Source organism: Herpailurus yagouaroundi, unplaced genomic scaffold (assembly GCF_014898765.1).
Source record: "Herpailurus yagouaroundi ecotype Mexico unplaced genomic scaffold, PumYag 184, whole genome shotgun sequence".
In the NCBI taxonomy this organism is placed as follows: Eukaryota; Metazoa; Chordata; class Mammalia; order Carnivora; family Felidae; genus Herpailurus; species Herpailurus yagouaroundi.
In genome coordinates, this window is record NW_024412415.1 from 832,876 (window position 1) to 849,625 (window position 16,750).

Below are 16,750 nucleotides of genomic sequence, written 5' to 3' on the forward strand. Positions count from 1 at the left end.
ATTCTATGAGGTCAGTTAATACGCTCTTCATTCCACAGATGAAAAACTGAGGCTTAGAAAGGTTTACTTGTTCAAAGTCACAGAGCCAATAAACGGAGGAAAGTAAGGATATGAGCCCAGGTCTGTCTTACTCCAAACCCATCCTCTTCATTACTTGTAATAGTGACCTAATTTGCCTCTAGTCCCTCATTGGGTTTGGGATCCCAAGGACATGTTCACCAGTTGTGGGCTGGTGATTTTAATGAGTTGTAGAAGTCAATTTAGAGATGAGATGACCTGGCCCAAAAGTAAGCTGAGAGTCACATGTTTGGTAAATAAGAGAAATAAAGATTTCTCGGTTTTGTGACTAAATATCGCCAAAAGCTCAGCTATGCTGGAGGATCGCTTATTCCCTCTGGGACTGGGTCACAGAAGCGCTCACCATACAAACTCATCACACGGTTTAAACATGGTTCTTTCTCCTTCCTCCTCCCCTCTCTTGTTAAAATACACCATTCTATTTAGTGCTCTTTGGTACCAATATCATTTCTAAGAGTACATGTTAGACTTGTTCAAAGTCAGCATTTTTGCAGAAGTAACATTTCAGTCGTCTGGGACCAGAATGAACAATCTCAACTCGTTACCTAGTTCTTGGTCTGACGGTTCAATGTTATAGCCATAACCAACAAATGTGCGAACAGCTTCACGAAGGCTGTCCCTATTGGACTTCTTCGTACGCTCATCCAGTAATGCGTATGGCACCAGCCGGGGATTTCTTTTGTTCTTCAAATCCTACATGAAGCCAGACAAAAGAGGTTCTGAGAAAATACATTTCGTCTTTACGAAGAGCTTGTCCACCTTACATGTTCTGAGCCACCATCCCGGCTTCCTCATATCCGTCCACCAGCCCTCCCCCCAGCACCTTGATATTTAGCAATATACTCATTTACTACTTCTCTTCAGGATTAAATGAATATAAATGGCAAGTTTCTGCTATTAAAAACACATTTTAATAATGCCAGGCTGTGAATAAAGTGAAGTATCCTGAAATTGGTTAAAAACCTCTACTCCCAAGGCAAGGCAGGTGGGGATTCACCTAGTTATTCCCCTGTGGAAGATCATGCCTTGATTCAAACCATTAGAGTCTCCTCACAACAGTCTCTTAACAGAGAAACAAGATAGATAAACACGTATGTTCACAAGGAAGCATCAGAAAAGGTGGCAGTGCCACAGTGGGTCCATGTCATTATAGAAGGCACACATTTGTATTGGAGACCTCCTCAGTTCCTTAGGGAGTACTAAGAACACAACGGCCAATGACTGCAGTGATAAGTCATCATCAACAAATATGCCTACCATGCTGTTTTGAGTCTCCCTTACCCCATTCTGCCATGGTTTCCATAGTTGTGGTCTTCTTGGCTTCCAGACACGTGCAGAGTTGGAGACTCAGGCATAAATAAACACGTGTACATACAACTACCCCTGACCTTCCCTGATGGTACCCTGGATACTTAAGGAAATGAAAGAACACTAAAGGAGAGATGGTTTGTCTCTAAACTCTATCTAATTCCTTGCCAGGCCCTGATTCTGGGGCTATCTCCTGTGCAAGCCAAGGACTCTGCCCACGAATTGTGGGCAGAGGCTAAGGTAAGGGGCACAGGCTTCTTGGCAGGCTGGTTTGCCCCTCTCCTGAGCTGGGCTCCCCTCCTTTTCACCTTCAGTGGTAGATGCCTGGGACTGACCCAGAAACACTTCTGAGCTGTAATGCTGAATTGTGGAAAGCTTACCTTGGCCTTGGAGAGTGGCATAAAAGCTCAGCTCTCCACAATGCCAACAAAAAAGACAGGGAATGAGGCAAGATGCAGCCAGTGGGCACACACACAGGGAACATGATCGCAAGTGAGCCAGATTAACAAAGGAAAGGTAAGCCTATTCATTTCTACAAAACTGGAATTATGCCTGGAGTTAATGTCAGTGTGACCATTACAAATCCCATCCAGTCCCGTGATTCTATAAATAACAAATGCACTGAGGCATGACGGACAGAGTGCAAGGGCAACTTCCATCTTCCAATCTAATACCCACCAACGCAAAATGGCATTTTGATGGATGATCACATCTCCTAGTTTTTCCAGCAGGCTTACTTAGTACTTCTCACCTGTTGGATGCCATAGGTCCATCCTTGTTTTATTCTGTCTTTGGCCCAAACATTATGTGCATTTTCTGCAAGCTTATCCACCAAAATTTCTTGAGGAGGTAATAGCTTCACATCAGACAAATCCAAAGGGGCTGGCTTGTAGCCATTGGACATCATATAGCTATAAGTAAACAAAACATATACTTCTATATATATACCCATGTGTGTATATTCCAGATCTTAGACCCATACCAGATTTTAGACCAGCAACACATGGTAAGAATGCCATGAAAATAAGGCTACAGTCTCAGGTTCTACCCTTTGGTAGAATGAATTGTCCAGCTCTATTGCAAGTCCTTAGATGAAGCACCTAATCCACCACCCTTTTTGCCAATGCACGTCGCAGATGACACAAACTGCTGGGCAAAGTGGATTGTCGGTGCAAACCCAGCCTTATTTCTAAGAAAGCTACAAATGAGGGGCTACAAATGCCTGACAAATGAGGGGCACATTCAGTGTGCCGTGGTGTTACCGACAGCTCCTTCAACTCACTTCCAAAACAGAAAGGGTTACAACTAGATTGGTAAGGACAGGACCTTGAGCCAAATGGTTTCTTATAAATTAGTAGAGAATGATCATTCCATCTTAGAAAGCTAAACCTTTACTTTGGGAATTAAACAAAAAGTCAGGACACCACACAGTGTGAGAGCTTGAGGTGACCTTCATGGTTTGCTCTTCGGTCCAGGAGCCACAGCCTCAACGGTCTGTAATTTGGTAGATAATGTGAAGATGGGAAAAAGCGGAGTATGAGGCCCAGTAGATGTGTGGCATGAATGGAGAGGACCAGGGTACACGGTGGAGTGACTCTCAAGGAGAACAGCTGATCATAGCCACGTAGGAACGGGAGTCTGGAGGCGCTGACGGCCCCAGGGACACCGAATGCCCAGATCAAAGCCAGAACCTGAATGTGATGACTTATAGACCAGGAACTCCCTCTACACAGGAACTGCTGAGCAGTGTGAGAGGCACGGTCTGCTATAGGCATTAAATACTGCCCCTCATCTACCTTCTTGGGATGCCCGATCTTGGGCAGAGTCAACATGTGCTGGCTGTTGAGCACTGACCCCAGCAGTCTGGTCGGCAGGCTCTGCACCTGGAGTTGCCTCTGAGAGTGAGGCTTGGCAGCTTAGGAGTTTCACAGGGAAGATGGGGAAGAGAAACATTTGATTAAAGCTGGCATTGCCTTGGCTCCTAAGTAACTGGGACACCTGTGTGTGAATGCACACGCACCCAAGGCTGGTGCACGTGAGGGTGAGCAAGCAGATGAGCGTGAGAATGTGCCATGAGCGCATATCTGAATGTGTGAGAACATGTGACTCTCCAGGAATGTACGGGTGAGAGAGAGCATAGGACATAGATTTAGGGGCTGAATTAAATCTTGGCAGAGACAACCGTTTCCACAAAGGAATTATCAGGCTGGCCCAATACCAGAGGAGTGAGTCTTTTCTGTGGCTACCAACCATTTTTGAGCTCCTGTGCCAACTGCTATTCTTACAGACCGAAGGCTGTGTAACCTTCTGAGTGTCGCACCTCCCGGCTTAGAAGTAACAACAGTAGCGTAGGTCCCAGGTGAAGGAGCAAAAAGAGGGAAAGCTTGGAAACACTCATATTTCAGCAGACTTCTGTCTGGGTTTACAGTACAGTCGACGTAACTGGGAGAACCGCGCCCTGCCAGTGCAGGCATGGATCTGGGGCCATCACCTGCCTTTGCCCACGGGCCTCCCATCCTCCCAGTTAAAAAATTGAGACTGAAGCATGAAAGTTTTCGATCATTAAAATAATCACTTACTTTTTGGGCAACTTGACTTTCTTGAGATCCTCCCCAGCAGCTGGATTAACGTGAGCAATGTGGCACCCCAGGGCCAGCAGGGTTCTGTGATGTAGCAGAGGGAGAGGAGAAGGGTCAACTTGCTAAAAGACAGCAAGAACCCTAACCTGCATCTGAGCTGATCAACAACCATGGTGTATGTGTTATTTACTATGCTAAGTCCTTCAGTGGCATGAAGAATCACCATCTCCACTCATTTATCAGAATGCGTCATGTTTTCAAGGCAAGAGACATACCTTTACAGTGTAGTTATAAGGCATTAAATCACCCACTCACTGTTTAGTCCACATTCAATTCGGTTCAGCACTCACTTTAAGGTTTCCGTTGACATTTGTAGGTTATAATTCTTCTCAGTTTCAGGCAGCTTTGAAAACTCCACAAGACAGGGGTGTTGTCTTTTATTGTCATCCCGTGTCTAGGTGACAACATAAGAAAAACATAATTTAAGTTGTGACAACAGGCACTGCCCAGGAAAACAGAAAAGGACACACTTTGAAACATGGCCCAGGCAATCCATATAGGGCAAGACAAACACAGTTATTTGCTGATAGGCAAACAGACCATCTCTCTCTCTAGCAAATGACACACATCGTCCCCAAGTTGCCAGCGGCTTGTGCTCTGTGGATTGTTTCTACTCAAGTGTCTGTGTTCAGAACATAATCTCATAGAGAAACAATTTTACACATGGTAGCCATGTTCCTGCCTACCCCAAATTCATGGAACCATAATGATGCTGCAGGACAGCATTCTTTATAAGGGACTACACAATCTGTCCAGGAGACACCACTGTCCCAACAGAAATATAAAGTCAGCCACAAATGTGAACCACATTTATAATTTCAAGTTGTCTAGCAGCCACATGAAAAGAGCAAAAATAAACAGGTGAAATTAATCCTAATGATATATTTTAGGAGCACCTAGGTGGCTCAATCAGTTAAATATCTGACCCTTGATTTTGGCTCAGGTCATCATCTCATGGGGTTGTGAGTTCGAGCCTGCATTGGGCTCTTGCTGACAGCGCAGAGCCTGCTTGGGATTCTCTCTCTCCCTCTCTCTTCCCCTCCCCTGCTAATGTGCACTTTCTCTCTCTCAAAATAAATAAACTTAGAAAAATAATATATTTAACCCACGATAAAAAAGTATTACCATTTTAGCAAGCCATCAGTGTAAGAAATCATTTCTGAGAGTCTATAGTAGTTTCTCACAGCAAGTCTTCAAAATGCAGTGTATTTTATAACTATAACACATTTCAATTCAGACCAGTCGCATTTCAAGTGCTCAGTAGGCATTTGTGGCTCACGACTATAGTATTGGATAGAACACATCCAGACATTAACTAATTAAGTCATCAACAAACATTTGTCAAGTGTCTGCTATGTGGCAGGCACTGAGCTAGACATTAGGAGTTCAGTGGTGAGCCAGGATAGCCCCAGGCCCATGAAGAATACAGTCTAATGGAGTAGAGAATAGTAATAAAATAACCATAATAATAAATGTAATATTGCAGCTGTGAGTAGTTCTCTAAAGGAGAGGTCTGTGGTGTTATAAAAGCACACAGCAGAGACGTAGTCATCTAGAAGGAGACTATTTTACAGTAGCTATATCGATACCAGTAAGTGTTAGAGTGCAGGGACCCTTTCAGTAACTAAGCTGGAATGTTCATAATTTGAGCATGTCAGGGTCATAGGCAGCTTCAGAACTCACCTATCCTTATGCCTTCAGACATGACCTTACACAAATCACCCAACACAAAGTCAGTTTACATCCTCTTTGAAAAATGCTTTCCTAGCACAAGAGATTCTGTAACCTGAGTGCCTATTAATCTTAGTGATATGTCTGAAAACAGTATTAAACAAATTCTTATTCAAAACAATGAATCAGCCTCTTTTCGCCCCCCCCCCCCCATGAAGAGAGGACAGCTTTTTTCTGAAGAGAAAAAGGGGATGTGAGGGTTCTGAAGGAGGCACCTGACAGTGCCTGATATTCCCCGAATGAAGGAAGCCATTTTCAAGTAAGAAGGGAAGTGAACCCCCAGTTCTGTCTTCTCAGAGCTGGCCTCCCCCACACCCTTGACTGCACTTAGATAACTGAGTAAAGCTTAGAGCAAAAGCTACACAGAAGGCGGTAAGAAGGAGCAAGGTTGGGCTCATGTGGTTCCTTTCCTCATTCGAGTCTTTCAAGAACCCTCCCCAGGTGACAAGGCAACCCAATCCTCCTTCCCAGCTTGGCTCCTGGAATGCATACCTTGCCAAAAGTCCAGCCAAGCTCTATTTTATTCATTCCCCAAAGTTCGTGGATGTTTTCAGCCAGTCTGTCTCGGATCTTCTCTAGGTGAGGTGGCAAAACCACCTAAAAGGAAAAGGAACAAGTGTGAAATCAGCAGTATACGAACCGGCTGTACTGAAATCTAACATAAAATCTATGTGGATGAGGTGCCGCAGTTGAATTCCCTACACATCCCCCAGGAGAGGCTGCTTGCAGAGGCTCCTTCCCAAGAGAGGCTGTATGATTCCAAACCACTCTGCTTGACCCAGATGCTTCCAGAGATTCCTTCCTCTCTGGGCTTCCTTTGTCCATCCCTTCTCAGTCTTCTTTGGAGATATTTGTGTTGTGTGTTCTTGACGTGTGAATGCTTCCCTGGGCCTCACCTCCCTCTCTCTATGCTCTTTCCTTGGGAGATCACACCCAGCCACAGATATCACTCTTAAGTGTGTATGTCTCCAGCCATGGTCTCTCTTGAAGTTCAGACTTACAGTTCCAGCTGCCTGCAGGATTTTCCCACTAAGTAAACCCAATATACCATTCAAAACTGAAATCATTTCTTTCCTTCAAAACCTTTTGTCTTTCTGTTTTTCTCTTGTTGTTCAGTGGTCCACCATTGCTTCGAGTCTAGAAGTCATCCTAGTGTCTTCCCTCTGGGGTATTACTTGGACCCCCAGCACCATTGGATCAATCACAAAATCAATCATGTTCATCTTTTTTTAATGTAGTTTTCACACCCAGCATGGAGCCCAATGTAGGGTGTGAACTCATGACCCTGAAGATCAAGACCTGAGCTGAAATCAAGAGTAGGACGCTTAGCTGACTGAGCCACACAAATGCCTCTGATCATGTTCATTTTTGAAGCATCTTTTTGAAAGGCTCCCACCTCTAATCACTCAACCTCATTATTTTCTCTTTGGACCATTGCAAGACCCTCACAGTTTGGTCCCCCAACTCCTGACCAATCTACCCTCCGCATTGTGACCAGAGTGAAGAGTCTACAACAATAAAATCACATCAAAACACTTCCTGGGTGTCTGCAAGTGTTCCTTGAACTCCTAAGACACAGACTAGATGTGTTAACCAAGTATTGAGTGTCCTCCTTCAGTTTTTCCACCATGTCCTCACAAACACATCCTTGCCAACCTTTGAAATTACTGCAAAAGATCACACTGTTTCACAGTTGTGTTTTTGCATATTCAGTCTTCACCTTTATCGATTTCCCCAATGATACACATAAAATGTGCATACACACACACACACACACACACACACACACACACACACACACCCCTCTACACCACAGAGCAGATGACAAAGATACTCTCCTAGACCAGGCTCCAGATGGGGGTCTCTGAGCCCTTTTTTCCAGCTAGGCTCTATCCTTGGGCCTTGGTCTCAAGACCCCAGTTGGAGAAAGTATCCTGCTAAATCAGTTTGGTGAGAATCCACCACCCTTGATAATGGAACAGCCCTCCACCTACTTCCTTGTCTGATGGAATTTCCTTCTCCCTCACCATCCTCCAGGTGATATCAGATCACTCTGGCCTGCCTACAGACAGAATCCCAGGAGGTCAGTTTAATAAGAATCCATCCCAACCGCTGATCCTTCTCTTAGTAATTTCTCTTCCATTGGCTCTCACCACCTCCCCATCTTGCTCTCCTTGGCTCTAAAGCCCCGGTTGTTCTTGTTGTATTCAGAACCGAGCCCAGATCTACACTGGAGATCCTCTTCCCCTATTTATGTAGCTCCTAACTAAAATCTGTTTTTACTGCTGTAACTGCTGTCCAGCTCTGGTTTTAATCCCAACACCCTCAATATCCATCCTTCTCAATTTAGCTCAAACGTCCCACCTTTGGGAAGTCTTCCCCAATTACCTACACGGAGAGTTTCTCCATGTTTTCCTGGCACTTTGCTCATATCTCTCCACAAAGGTCATACACTGGGGGCCCAAGTTTTTTCTCCCTTCCTTCCTCCTATGTTTTAAAATTTACTATTACTGCTTCTGCAGCAATAACAATAATAGGTCTTATTCCCACGTTTATCCATTGACAACCTTTAAGCAATGGGAGATTTCATATAAAAATTCAGATATCTAGTTTGCTTGGAAGATCACAAACACTGGACCCACACTTTTGCCGGGTAACCATCAGCTGGAGCTGAGAAGCAGTTTCTGAGGGCTTGTGCACTTGACATACTTCACTTCTGTATCACCTGCCTGGCCCTTGCAATACCCCCTCTATGACAATGGTTATTAGCATTTCCACTATTTACAAAAATCCTGATTTTGTTTTTCTTTTGAGGCACGGTAGCTTCTGGATAAAAACTGCTTTTGGTAAAAAAAAAAAACAAAAACAAACGTGTATTAAGTAAGTGACGTATATGAGATCATGGAGGAAAATTGCAGTAACATATTTAAACTATGTGTTATAATCACTATTTAGCTTTCAACTAAAGCCATTAAAAAATCAACTTAATGCAATTATCAAAAGGGCAACCTTAATAAGTGGCATGATGTTTCAATAAGGAACAAAATGGGGAAATTAGCCAGCAAATTATAACTGTATTTGGGCTTTGTTGGTAAACCCAGAGAATCTGTTTAAACTAGGTTTCCCTTAGGAGATCATGGACTGCAAAGGGATTTCCATGTGGGAGGAACCAATGTGGGAGACAGTATGGAACAAGGCCTCCACAAGTAACCCCAAATCATAGTTTCAGTGACCTCAATTGGTTACTACCTGGAGCAGAGTAATACTGGCTTGCTAACTGCCTTAGGGTGTCTGGGGCTGGGCTGCCTGGAGTTGGACTCCTTTTTGCCTGTGTTCAGCCAGGGGCTGGGGTGCTTCAAGCCCTGGGTACTGTTAGTGCCTAAGGACAGGGCTCCAGTCAGCAATATTTGGTCTACAAACTGGTTACCATGCTCCAGGGAAAATGGAGTTGACTATCCATATATATGTTTAACTTCTCCTTTGATAATAATTTCATAGAATAGTAGGTTCTAAAAAATTATAAGGTCTCCTTCGAGATAATAAATTGTACCTTTCCAAAGAGAACTTCCCTATGATTTGATTTCCTGGGAACAAGTCCCTAGTTCCAAGGTCCATACAAATTCAATTTTGGGTCCTGACATCAAAGGTTTTTCTGGCCTGTTGATTTGTCTGCGATCTTCAATTTTCAAATCTTCAGTTCTGCACGTTTAGACACTCTTTCCACTCTTTGGTCAAAAGAGTGGTCCTTCCCTCCCTCATCAAAACTCCCCCCCCCCCTTTTTGAGGCTCACTTCTTCCAGGAAGCCCTTCCAACCACACATTTCTGATTATTTAGTGAGGGGTGGCACAGACAAGTAGGTACCACATTCATGCTCTCTCCTCACTTGGTCCCTAGTGGCCTAGCCAAAAGCTAGTTTCGTTCTTTGGCCCTCAGGCTTTGTATCTAGATTACATAGGAACCAGAGGATCTGATTTCTAGGATCGTCTCTGGCTCACAAACTCCTCCCCAGTTTCCCATCAACCTTCTCAATGCCAACTACTTTCTTTCTTTCTTTCTTTTTTTTTTAACGTTTATTTATTTTTGAGACAGAGAGAGACAGCATGAACGGGGGAGGGGCAGAGAGAGGGAGATACAGAATCTGAAACAGGCTCCAGGCTCTGAGCCATCAGCCCAGAGCCCGATGCGGGGCTCGAACTCACGGACCGCGAGATGGTGACCTGAGCTGAAGTCGGACGCTGAACCGACTGAGCCACCAAGGCACCCCAACGCCAACTACTTTCAAGGTGCCACACCAGGCTCTGTAGAAGCAGGGAGAGAAATGCTGCTTTACAATAATTTTTATGGGAATTCACACATGGGAATTTGCTGCAGGAGGTAAGAAGCAAATTCACGAACATGTGCGCATAGCTGAATGTAATAGGGTCACATGAATATTATGGGAAGATAACATGCTGGAGACCTTCTACAGGTCAAAAGAGCTATATTCCCAAAAACTACTAACCCCTTGTGCCTCAGAGACAAGACCCCATTGCATTTATTTTTCCCTAACAATGAGAATAGTGATTTGAATAGCACCAGTGTGGAGGAAATATTCAAAGCTGTTGTTTATGCCCCAAGTCATAAGCTTGTGAGTCCCTCTCAAAAGAGGCCCTGGAAAGGGAAAGAAAATGTCCGTTTATCAGCACCTTCCCCTCATATATACCACCTCATTTCTTTCAGTTTTATTTCCAACTCTTCTCCTACACACTCCGCCTCCTCCAAGTATCCAGCCACAAGAGAATATTTATCACCACCTCTGTTGTTTTGAAGTTTAAATTCCAGTTAACAGCATAATATTAGTTTCAGGTGTATAATACAATGATTCAACCCTTCCATACAACACCCGGTGCTCACCCCGAGTGTAAGCCTTACTCCCCATTACCTATTTAACCCATGCCCGCAACCACCTCTCCTCTAGTGACCATCAGTTTGTTCTATGTAGTTAAGAATTTGGTTCTTGGTTTTCCTTTCTCTTTTTCCCCCTTCACTCATTTGTTTTCTTCATTTCCATGTATGAGTAAGATCATACGGTATTTGTCTTTCTCTGACTTATTTACCTTAGCATAATACTCTCTAGCTCCATCCAGCCGTCCAAATGGCAAGATTTCATTATTTTTATGGCTGAGTAATGTCCCATAATTTGGCTCTTATAGACAAAGCTGCTATCAACATCAGGGTGCATGTACCCCTTTGAATTAGCATTTTGGCATCCTTTGGGTAAATATCTAGTAGTGCAATTGCTGGGTGGTAGGGTAGCTCTCCACCTGTCCCTACTTTGTGTTTCTACTTCTAGACCCTTACCCCATTCCTGTTACTTCACCTCTGGATCCCTCCCCATTTAAGCTTATTAAAGGCCCTGGTGGAATTCTAGCCTCACTAACTAGACTTCTAGAAATATTCTAGCCTAACAGGTGTCTCTAGCACTTACTTGTGCATACTGTTTGTTTTGCATTTATTACATTCAGGCTTAAAAAATAGCACATTTGCTTTTTACCTCCTTAAGTGGGTTGTGAATTCCCAGAGAATACTGGATATTTGCACCTGTACCTCACAGGGCCTTGCACGTAGCAAGTGATCAACTTGTCTGGGAAATCCTCAAAGAGCTCAACGTATGCATATGGTGGAAACATGAAAAACAACAGTTGTTCACATCACATGATAATAATACTGAAAGCATGACAGGAATGGTTCAGAGACAACAGAGAGAGAAGGATTTAGCCCTAGGATTTCATCTGCCTGGGTTGCCTGCTCGAACCTACCTGACTGGTGTCTATGGGGCATGGGATGAAAGAGGCTTGAGAGAGGAACTGGGTGGTACCCAACAGATCTCTAACTCCTTCAACATCGCGTTTATATTCTTTGACAGGCTCCAATCTCATCTTTTCTTTTGGCAGCAAGGCTTCGTAGCAAGGGGCATAGCCAGAGGGAGGCAGGAACTTAAATTCTCCATGACGTCCACCCATCAGGAAACGTACTCTGTACCATTTGGAAAGACCAGGAAGAGAGAGGTTAAAAAGAGAAATCCCAGCATCGATAAGAGAACATTCAAGATAAACTACCCGTCCCCCGCCCCCAGCAATTATTTTGTGGGAAAGTGCCTGAACTCCGATTCGGTACAATGAACATCCTGAAGTATGCAATAAAGCATTGGGGAAAACTCCCAGTCTATGATCCTCAGGTGACCCATGTCAGCTAAGTTCTTTAAAAAGTTAATTCATACATAAATATCACTAGACTTTAAAAATAATGTTTTTCCTGGGGTGCCTGAGTGGCTCAGTTGGTTAAGCATCCAACTCTTGATTTCAGCTCAGGTCACGATCTTGCAGTCATGGGTCTGAGCCCTACATCAGGCTCCAAACTGAGCTGAGCATGGAGTCTGCTGAAGATTCTCTCTCTTTCTCGCTCTCTCTCTGCCCCTGTCCCCTGCTCATGTACTCTCTAAAATAAATAATCATGTTTTTCTTTACCCTAGTAGACAAATCATCATTATAAATATTATTACTAGACTATTGAAAAGAGTAGCAGTGATGAGGAGAAGGACATTATTCTCTGACAAGATCATGTTAAAACTACAGCATGAGGACTTCAAATCTTTTTACTTGAGGGACATCACTCACACATCAATTTTTAAGATGCAGGCAAAAGATGAATACCAGAATATTAAGCACAAATGGTATATATGCCAAGTGATACCCTGCAGAGGCTGCAGTTCCCCTAAATAGCCATACGAGGGCGACTCTGAAGAAGCAACAGCAGGCGGTCATAGCCATAGGCAGCCAAATGGGTATGAAGTGTTTGCGCACTAGGGTACCAGTGCCTTTCTCAGGGGCACCACCACCCTGCTGGCATCCAGGCCTGACACTTTAGTCCACTCCAGCTGTGCCTACAGAGACCTCCCAGAAGGGGGAGAGACACTTGGGGCTCACAGTGATGCAGGCACTAAATTTCCAGTATACTGAAGTCTTTCAATATGTTAATTCAGCATCTGGCTGCATTTTAGCCTTATATACATATAGGTTCGGTTAGGGTTATAGGTACAGCCCAAAGCTTTCCCTGCAAGGAGGAGAGGGTGAAAGCGAACTATTTCAAAACGATACTTTATATTCTCCTAGGTTTGTAACAAGAAAGAGAGCTTTTGCAGATCAACTTTAACTTAATGAGAAAATATGACCACAGTTTTAAGTAATTAAAACATGATGGGGGGCCTGGGTGGCTCAGTCGGTTAAGCAGCCGACTTCGGCTCAGGTCATGATCTCGTGGTCCGTGAGTTCGAGCCTCGCATCGGGCTCTGTGCTGACAGCTCAGAGCCTGAAGCCTGTTTCAGATTCTGTGTCGCCCTCTCTCTGACCCTTCCCTGTTCATGCTCTGTCTCTCCCTCTCTGAAAAATAAATGTTAAAAAAAAAAAAAAAACATGAAAAGATATGTAGCCCTGCAGGGTCAACACTAATATCACACAGGAAAAATCAGTATATACACCTAGCCTCTGCATGCAACCCTCACACTCTCTTCCCTCCATTTAACAACGAGTGATCGAACCCATATGACTTGCTGTTCTTTGCACTGGAGACTCGGCAACGAACAAAGACTACAGTGCCCCTGGTGTCACAGAACAGGGATCCAACTAGAAAAACAGTCCTAATTACTGATTGGGAGATATCGAGGAAGGAATAAAGAGGGCGATGTGAAATAACTCAGGAAAGAGGGGAGGCTCCTAGACTGCAGTCAAGGAAGGCCTCTCTGAGGAAGAAACATGAGTTAACCCTGTGGACTAAAGAGGAGCTAAGGAGTTTAAAATCTGGAAGAGCATTCTAGGCAGAGGCATGACATGTGCCAAGGTCCTGAGGCAGGAAAGAGCTTGGGTGCAGAGCCCAAGGGGCATGAGGTGAGGTGGGAGGGTGTGGTGCTAGATCAGGTAGGGTCTGTGAGTCATGGCAAGAAGATGAGATTGTATTCCAGGCAGGAAGCTTCTGAAAGACTTTAAGAAGAAATACAAGACTCTTCTAGCTGCTGTATGTGGACAGGTTAGCAGACCATTTAGCGAGTATTTGGAGGCACCAGACACCCAACTAGTGATGGTGGGAGGGGAGGATAATCGGTTGAGCCAATGTGATGATGGACAAAATGGAAAGCAAAGGCCAGATCCCATTTTTGTTTTGGAATGAGGACAATTAGGGACTGCTGAGGGAGTGAGGGCATGTTTGCAGCGGGCTGAGATATGTGGCGAAGGGTTATGACCTAGCAAAGCCCTCCCAGCAAGACTCTCCACCAGGCCTCGCTTTCTTTAACTAGAATGTTCTGGTAGGGCAGCCTTACAAGAGAGTCTCAGTGTTGGCTGAGTAATCATGACTGTGGAAATAGCCTAATTATGAAAATGGAAAATAAAACTCTTTCCAAGTGGGAGACATTAAAGTTTTTTTTCCTTCCCAATACAAACAAATTCTTTATCCAAATAGCATTTTAAACAATGCTGTTTTAAAATTAATTATAGAAATCATAGGACATCTCCCACTTTCCCATTTTCAAGTACTAAACAATGATATAGAATTAGAACCACAATTGTCCCTTGTGGATGTTCCTACATTAAATGTTACGTAACGGGGCATGCTATATGTGTATTAAGAATATGAACGATGACATTAAGACAAAATTGAGTCATTAGCCTGAAATGTTACTAATTTAGTGAACCTTCAGGAAATAATGACTAAGCCTTGAAATTATTGGTTGAGAACTTCCCGATTCAACTGAAACACAGCAGATTGTGCTACTGACATATTCAAACTGTGGGATAGAACTAGAGCTTTTTGAGCAAAAAAGAGAGTGTAGGAATTTTTTTTTTTTTTTTGCCTCCCTCTTCTCCTTGAGCATCCTTCCTGTGAGAAGCTGAATGTCCAGGAGCTTGTACAGCAAGGGTATGAGTATTCTTTGTTACTCACTAGTGAACAGATTCCAAGAACAAGTAAATGATCTCCTATGAGGTCTTCTGGCTGGACTTAATAATTCATGAGCTGTCTTGCCAGCTCTGTTTAGTGTTAAAATTTCTCTTACATTTTAAAATCTGCCATCATCTTCTGGATAGAGAGCAAATCAAGAAAGCACAGAGAACATAAGGAAAACCAACATTTCTGGTTTTATATTCTGTTATTAAAAAGAGAATAATTTGGTTATAAATCTTCATCTCATCTCCTCTGATGGCCACAAAAACTGTAAAAGGAAAAATGTACGTAACCAGAAATTAGTGTGTACTGCTCACTGAAGCATTTGTCTCCAAACGTCATTTCCAGTGTCATCAGTGGGTGGAAGGAGTGGTCCTGGGTTGCTTCCAAAGACAGAAGCCCTGCTCTCCAGCAGGGACTGGACAAGACCTGTGCCAGGTACACCCGCGGTCTGTGGCTCCTTCCTTCGCTACCCGCAGTGCCTGGGAAGGGCTCCAACAAACGAGCACTAACAGTGGTGGTCCTCCTCATACCTCTCTCCGCGAGATCCAGACTGACCACGTCAAAGGAAATACCCAGAGATAAAATGCAGGCTTGAAGGGGATAATCAAACGAAATACCTGCAACCCACTTTAATTATCTGAAGATATTAAAATGGGATTCCCCCTCTTAGAGTTTTAGCAGAGGTCCCAAAGGCAGACAAATCAGAGGATGCCAGTATTTTCACAACCTGAAGTGAGATGCTGGATCCACTACGAAGATCCATCCAAAAAGTTATGAAACAAATGCAGCTGTAGTCTACCAGGTGCCTGCACCCTCATAAGAAAGGTAAAGAATTCATTTGTAGAGAACTGTCAGGGAGAAAAGGCAGGGAGTTCTCTCCTATCTGAAGTCAAATGGAGAGTGCTTTAAGAACTATTCAGAAGCTTTCAAGTGTCCCCCTGGAATCTAGTGAGGGACATGTTTGCCCGGTGACAGGCAGAGAGGGAGACAGAGAGTGAGAGAGAGCACGAGCAGGAGAGTGAGCGAGCAATAGTTGATCTCAAGGGAAAGAGCTCCCTTCTGCTCAGGGCAGGGCCAAGGACTGTGTTCCTGGAAGGCCAGACAGACTCCACAAATGAGTCAGCTGTCAGCCATCTCAAAAGGAAGTATGCCCCGAGAGGCAAATGACTGATCAGAGATCAGAAAGGAGGTAAGCAGGGGAGGTGGGAGGCCCCGTGCGCGGAGAGGGAAACGTATGTAGAACAGGGCTTGGGGTCAGCCAGACGGAAGCAGCCAGCACAGGTGGTGAGGCCTGTGTAAAAAGAACTGCAGCGAGACGCTTCGAGATGCTCCAGCCTGAGGCTCCAAGGAGACCACAAAGGCCTCAAACATCAACTGCATACAAACCTGAGTTACCTTCTAGCCAAATAGATGGGATTTTCATCTGGCTGAGAAGACTGTTCTTATTCTTAAAAGGGGCCATGAAGGTTACAGAATGGGCAGAAGGGCTTATCCAGGGCCAGAAGTCCAGAGCATGGATGTAGAGGGTAGCCAGAAAACAACAGAGTGACAAATAACTAGTCTATTTCTTTTCATAAATCTGGCATCTGGTGCTGAGGGTTTATCATTTAAATCCTTTTTCCAATTAGGATGTAAATCTCTCTTCTCTAGGTGTTATTCTTCCCTGCTTCTTGGGTTCCACTGCATCTCCCAGCCTCAGAAAATGTTAAATTTAAAAATAAAAAGGTAATTTGAGAATGGAGTTCATTCAGATTCATTCTTCTTGATCCTTGGATCTTTCTCTACATTAATGGATTTTCAAATCAACTTAATTAATCAATTTAATCTCTTCCACTAAAGCACCTGTTATCTTCTGGAATTCCTCCTAGAACTCAGGACATTCCATCAGCTCTTAAGGGCGGTCTTCCTCCTAAAGTGATTAGAGTAAGTGGGTCCTTAGATTCTTCCGCCTCCGAGATGAGCAAAAGCTTCCATAAGAGTCTCCAGGGAGTACTGAGACTTTTGGGAGATGTGGGGG

General features: G+C 44.0%; 1 protein-coding gene across 1 annotated transcript in view; it reads right to left on the reverse strand.

Moving 5' to 3' along the window:
• RYR3 (ryanodine receptor 3) overlaps positions 1 to 16,750 on the reverse strand; it is a 529,492-nt gene that overhangs the window by 204,730 nt on the left and 308,012 nt on the right. Inside the window, exons 20-25 of the mRNA XM_040492205.1 lie at positions 11,556 to 11,772; positions 6,249 to 6,353; positions 4,316 to 4,419; positions 3,966 to 4,049; positions 2,138 to 2,297; positions 624 to 771 (exon numbers count right to left, since the gene is read on the reverse strand). Coding sequence (XP_040348139.1) covers positions 624 to 771; positions 2,138 to 2,297; positions 3,966 to 4,049; positions 4,316 to 4,419; positions 6,249 to 6,353; positions 11,556 to 11,772 — 818 coding nt within the window. The remainder of the gene's footprint in view (positions 1 to 623; positions 772 to 2,137; positions 2,298 to 3,965; positions 4,050 to 4,315; positions 4,420 to 6,248; positions 6,354 to 11,555; positions 11,773 to 16,750) is intronic.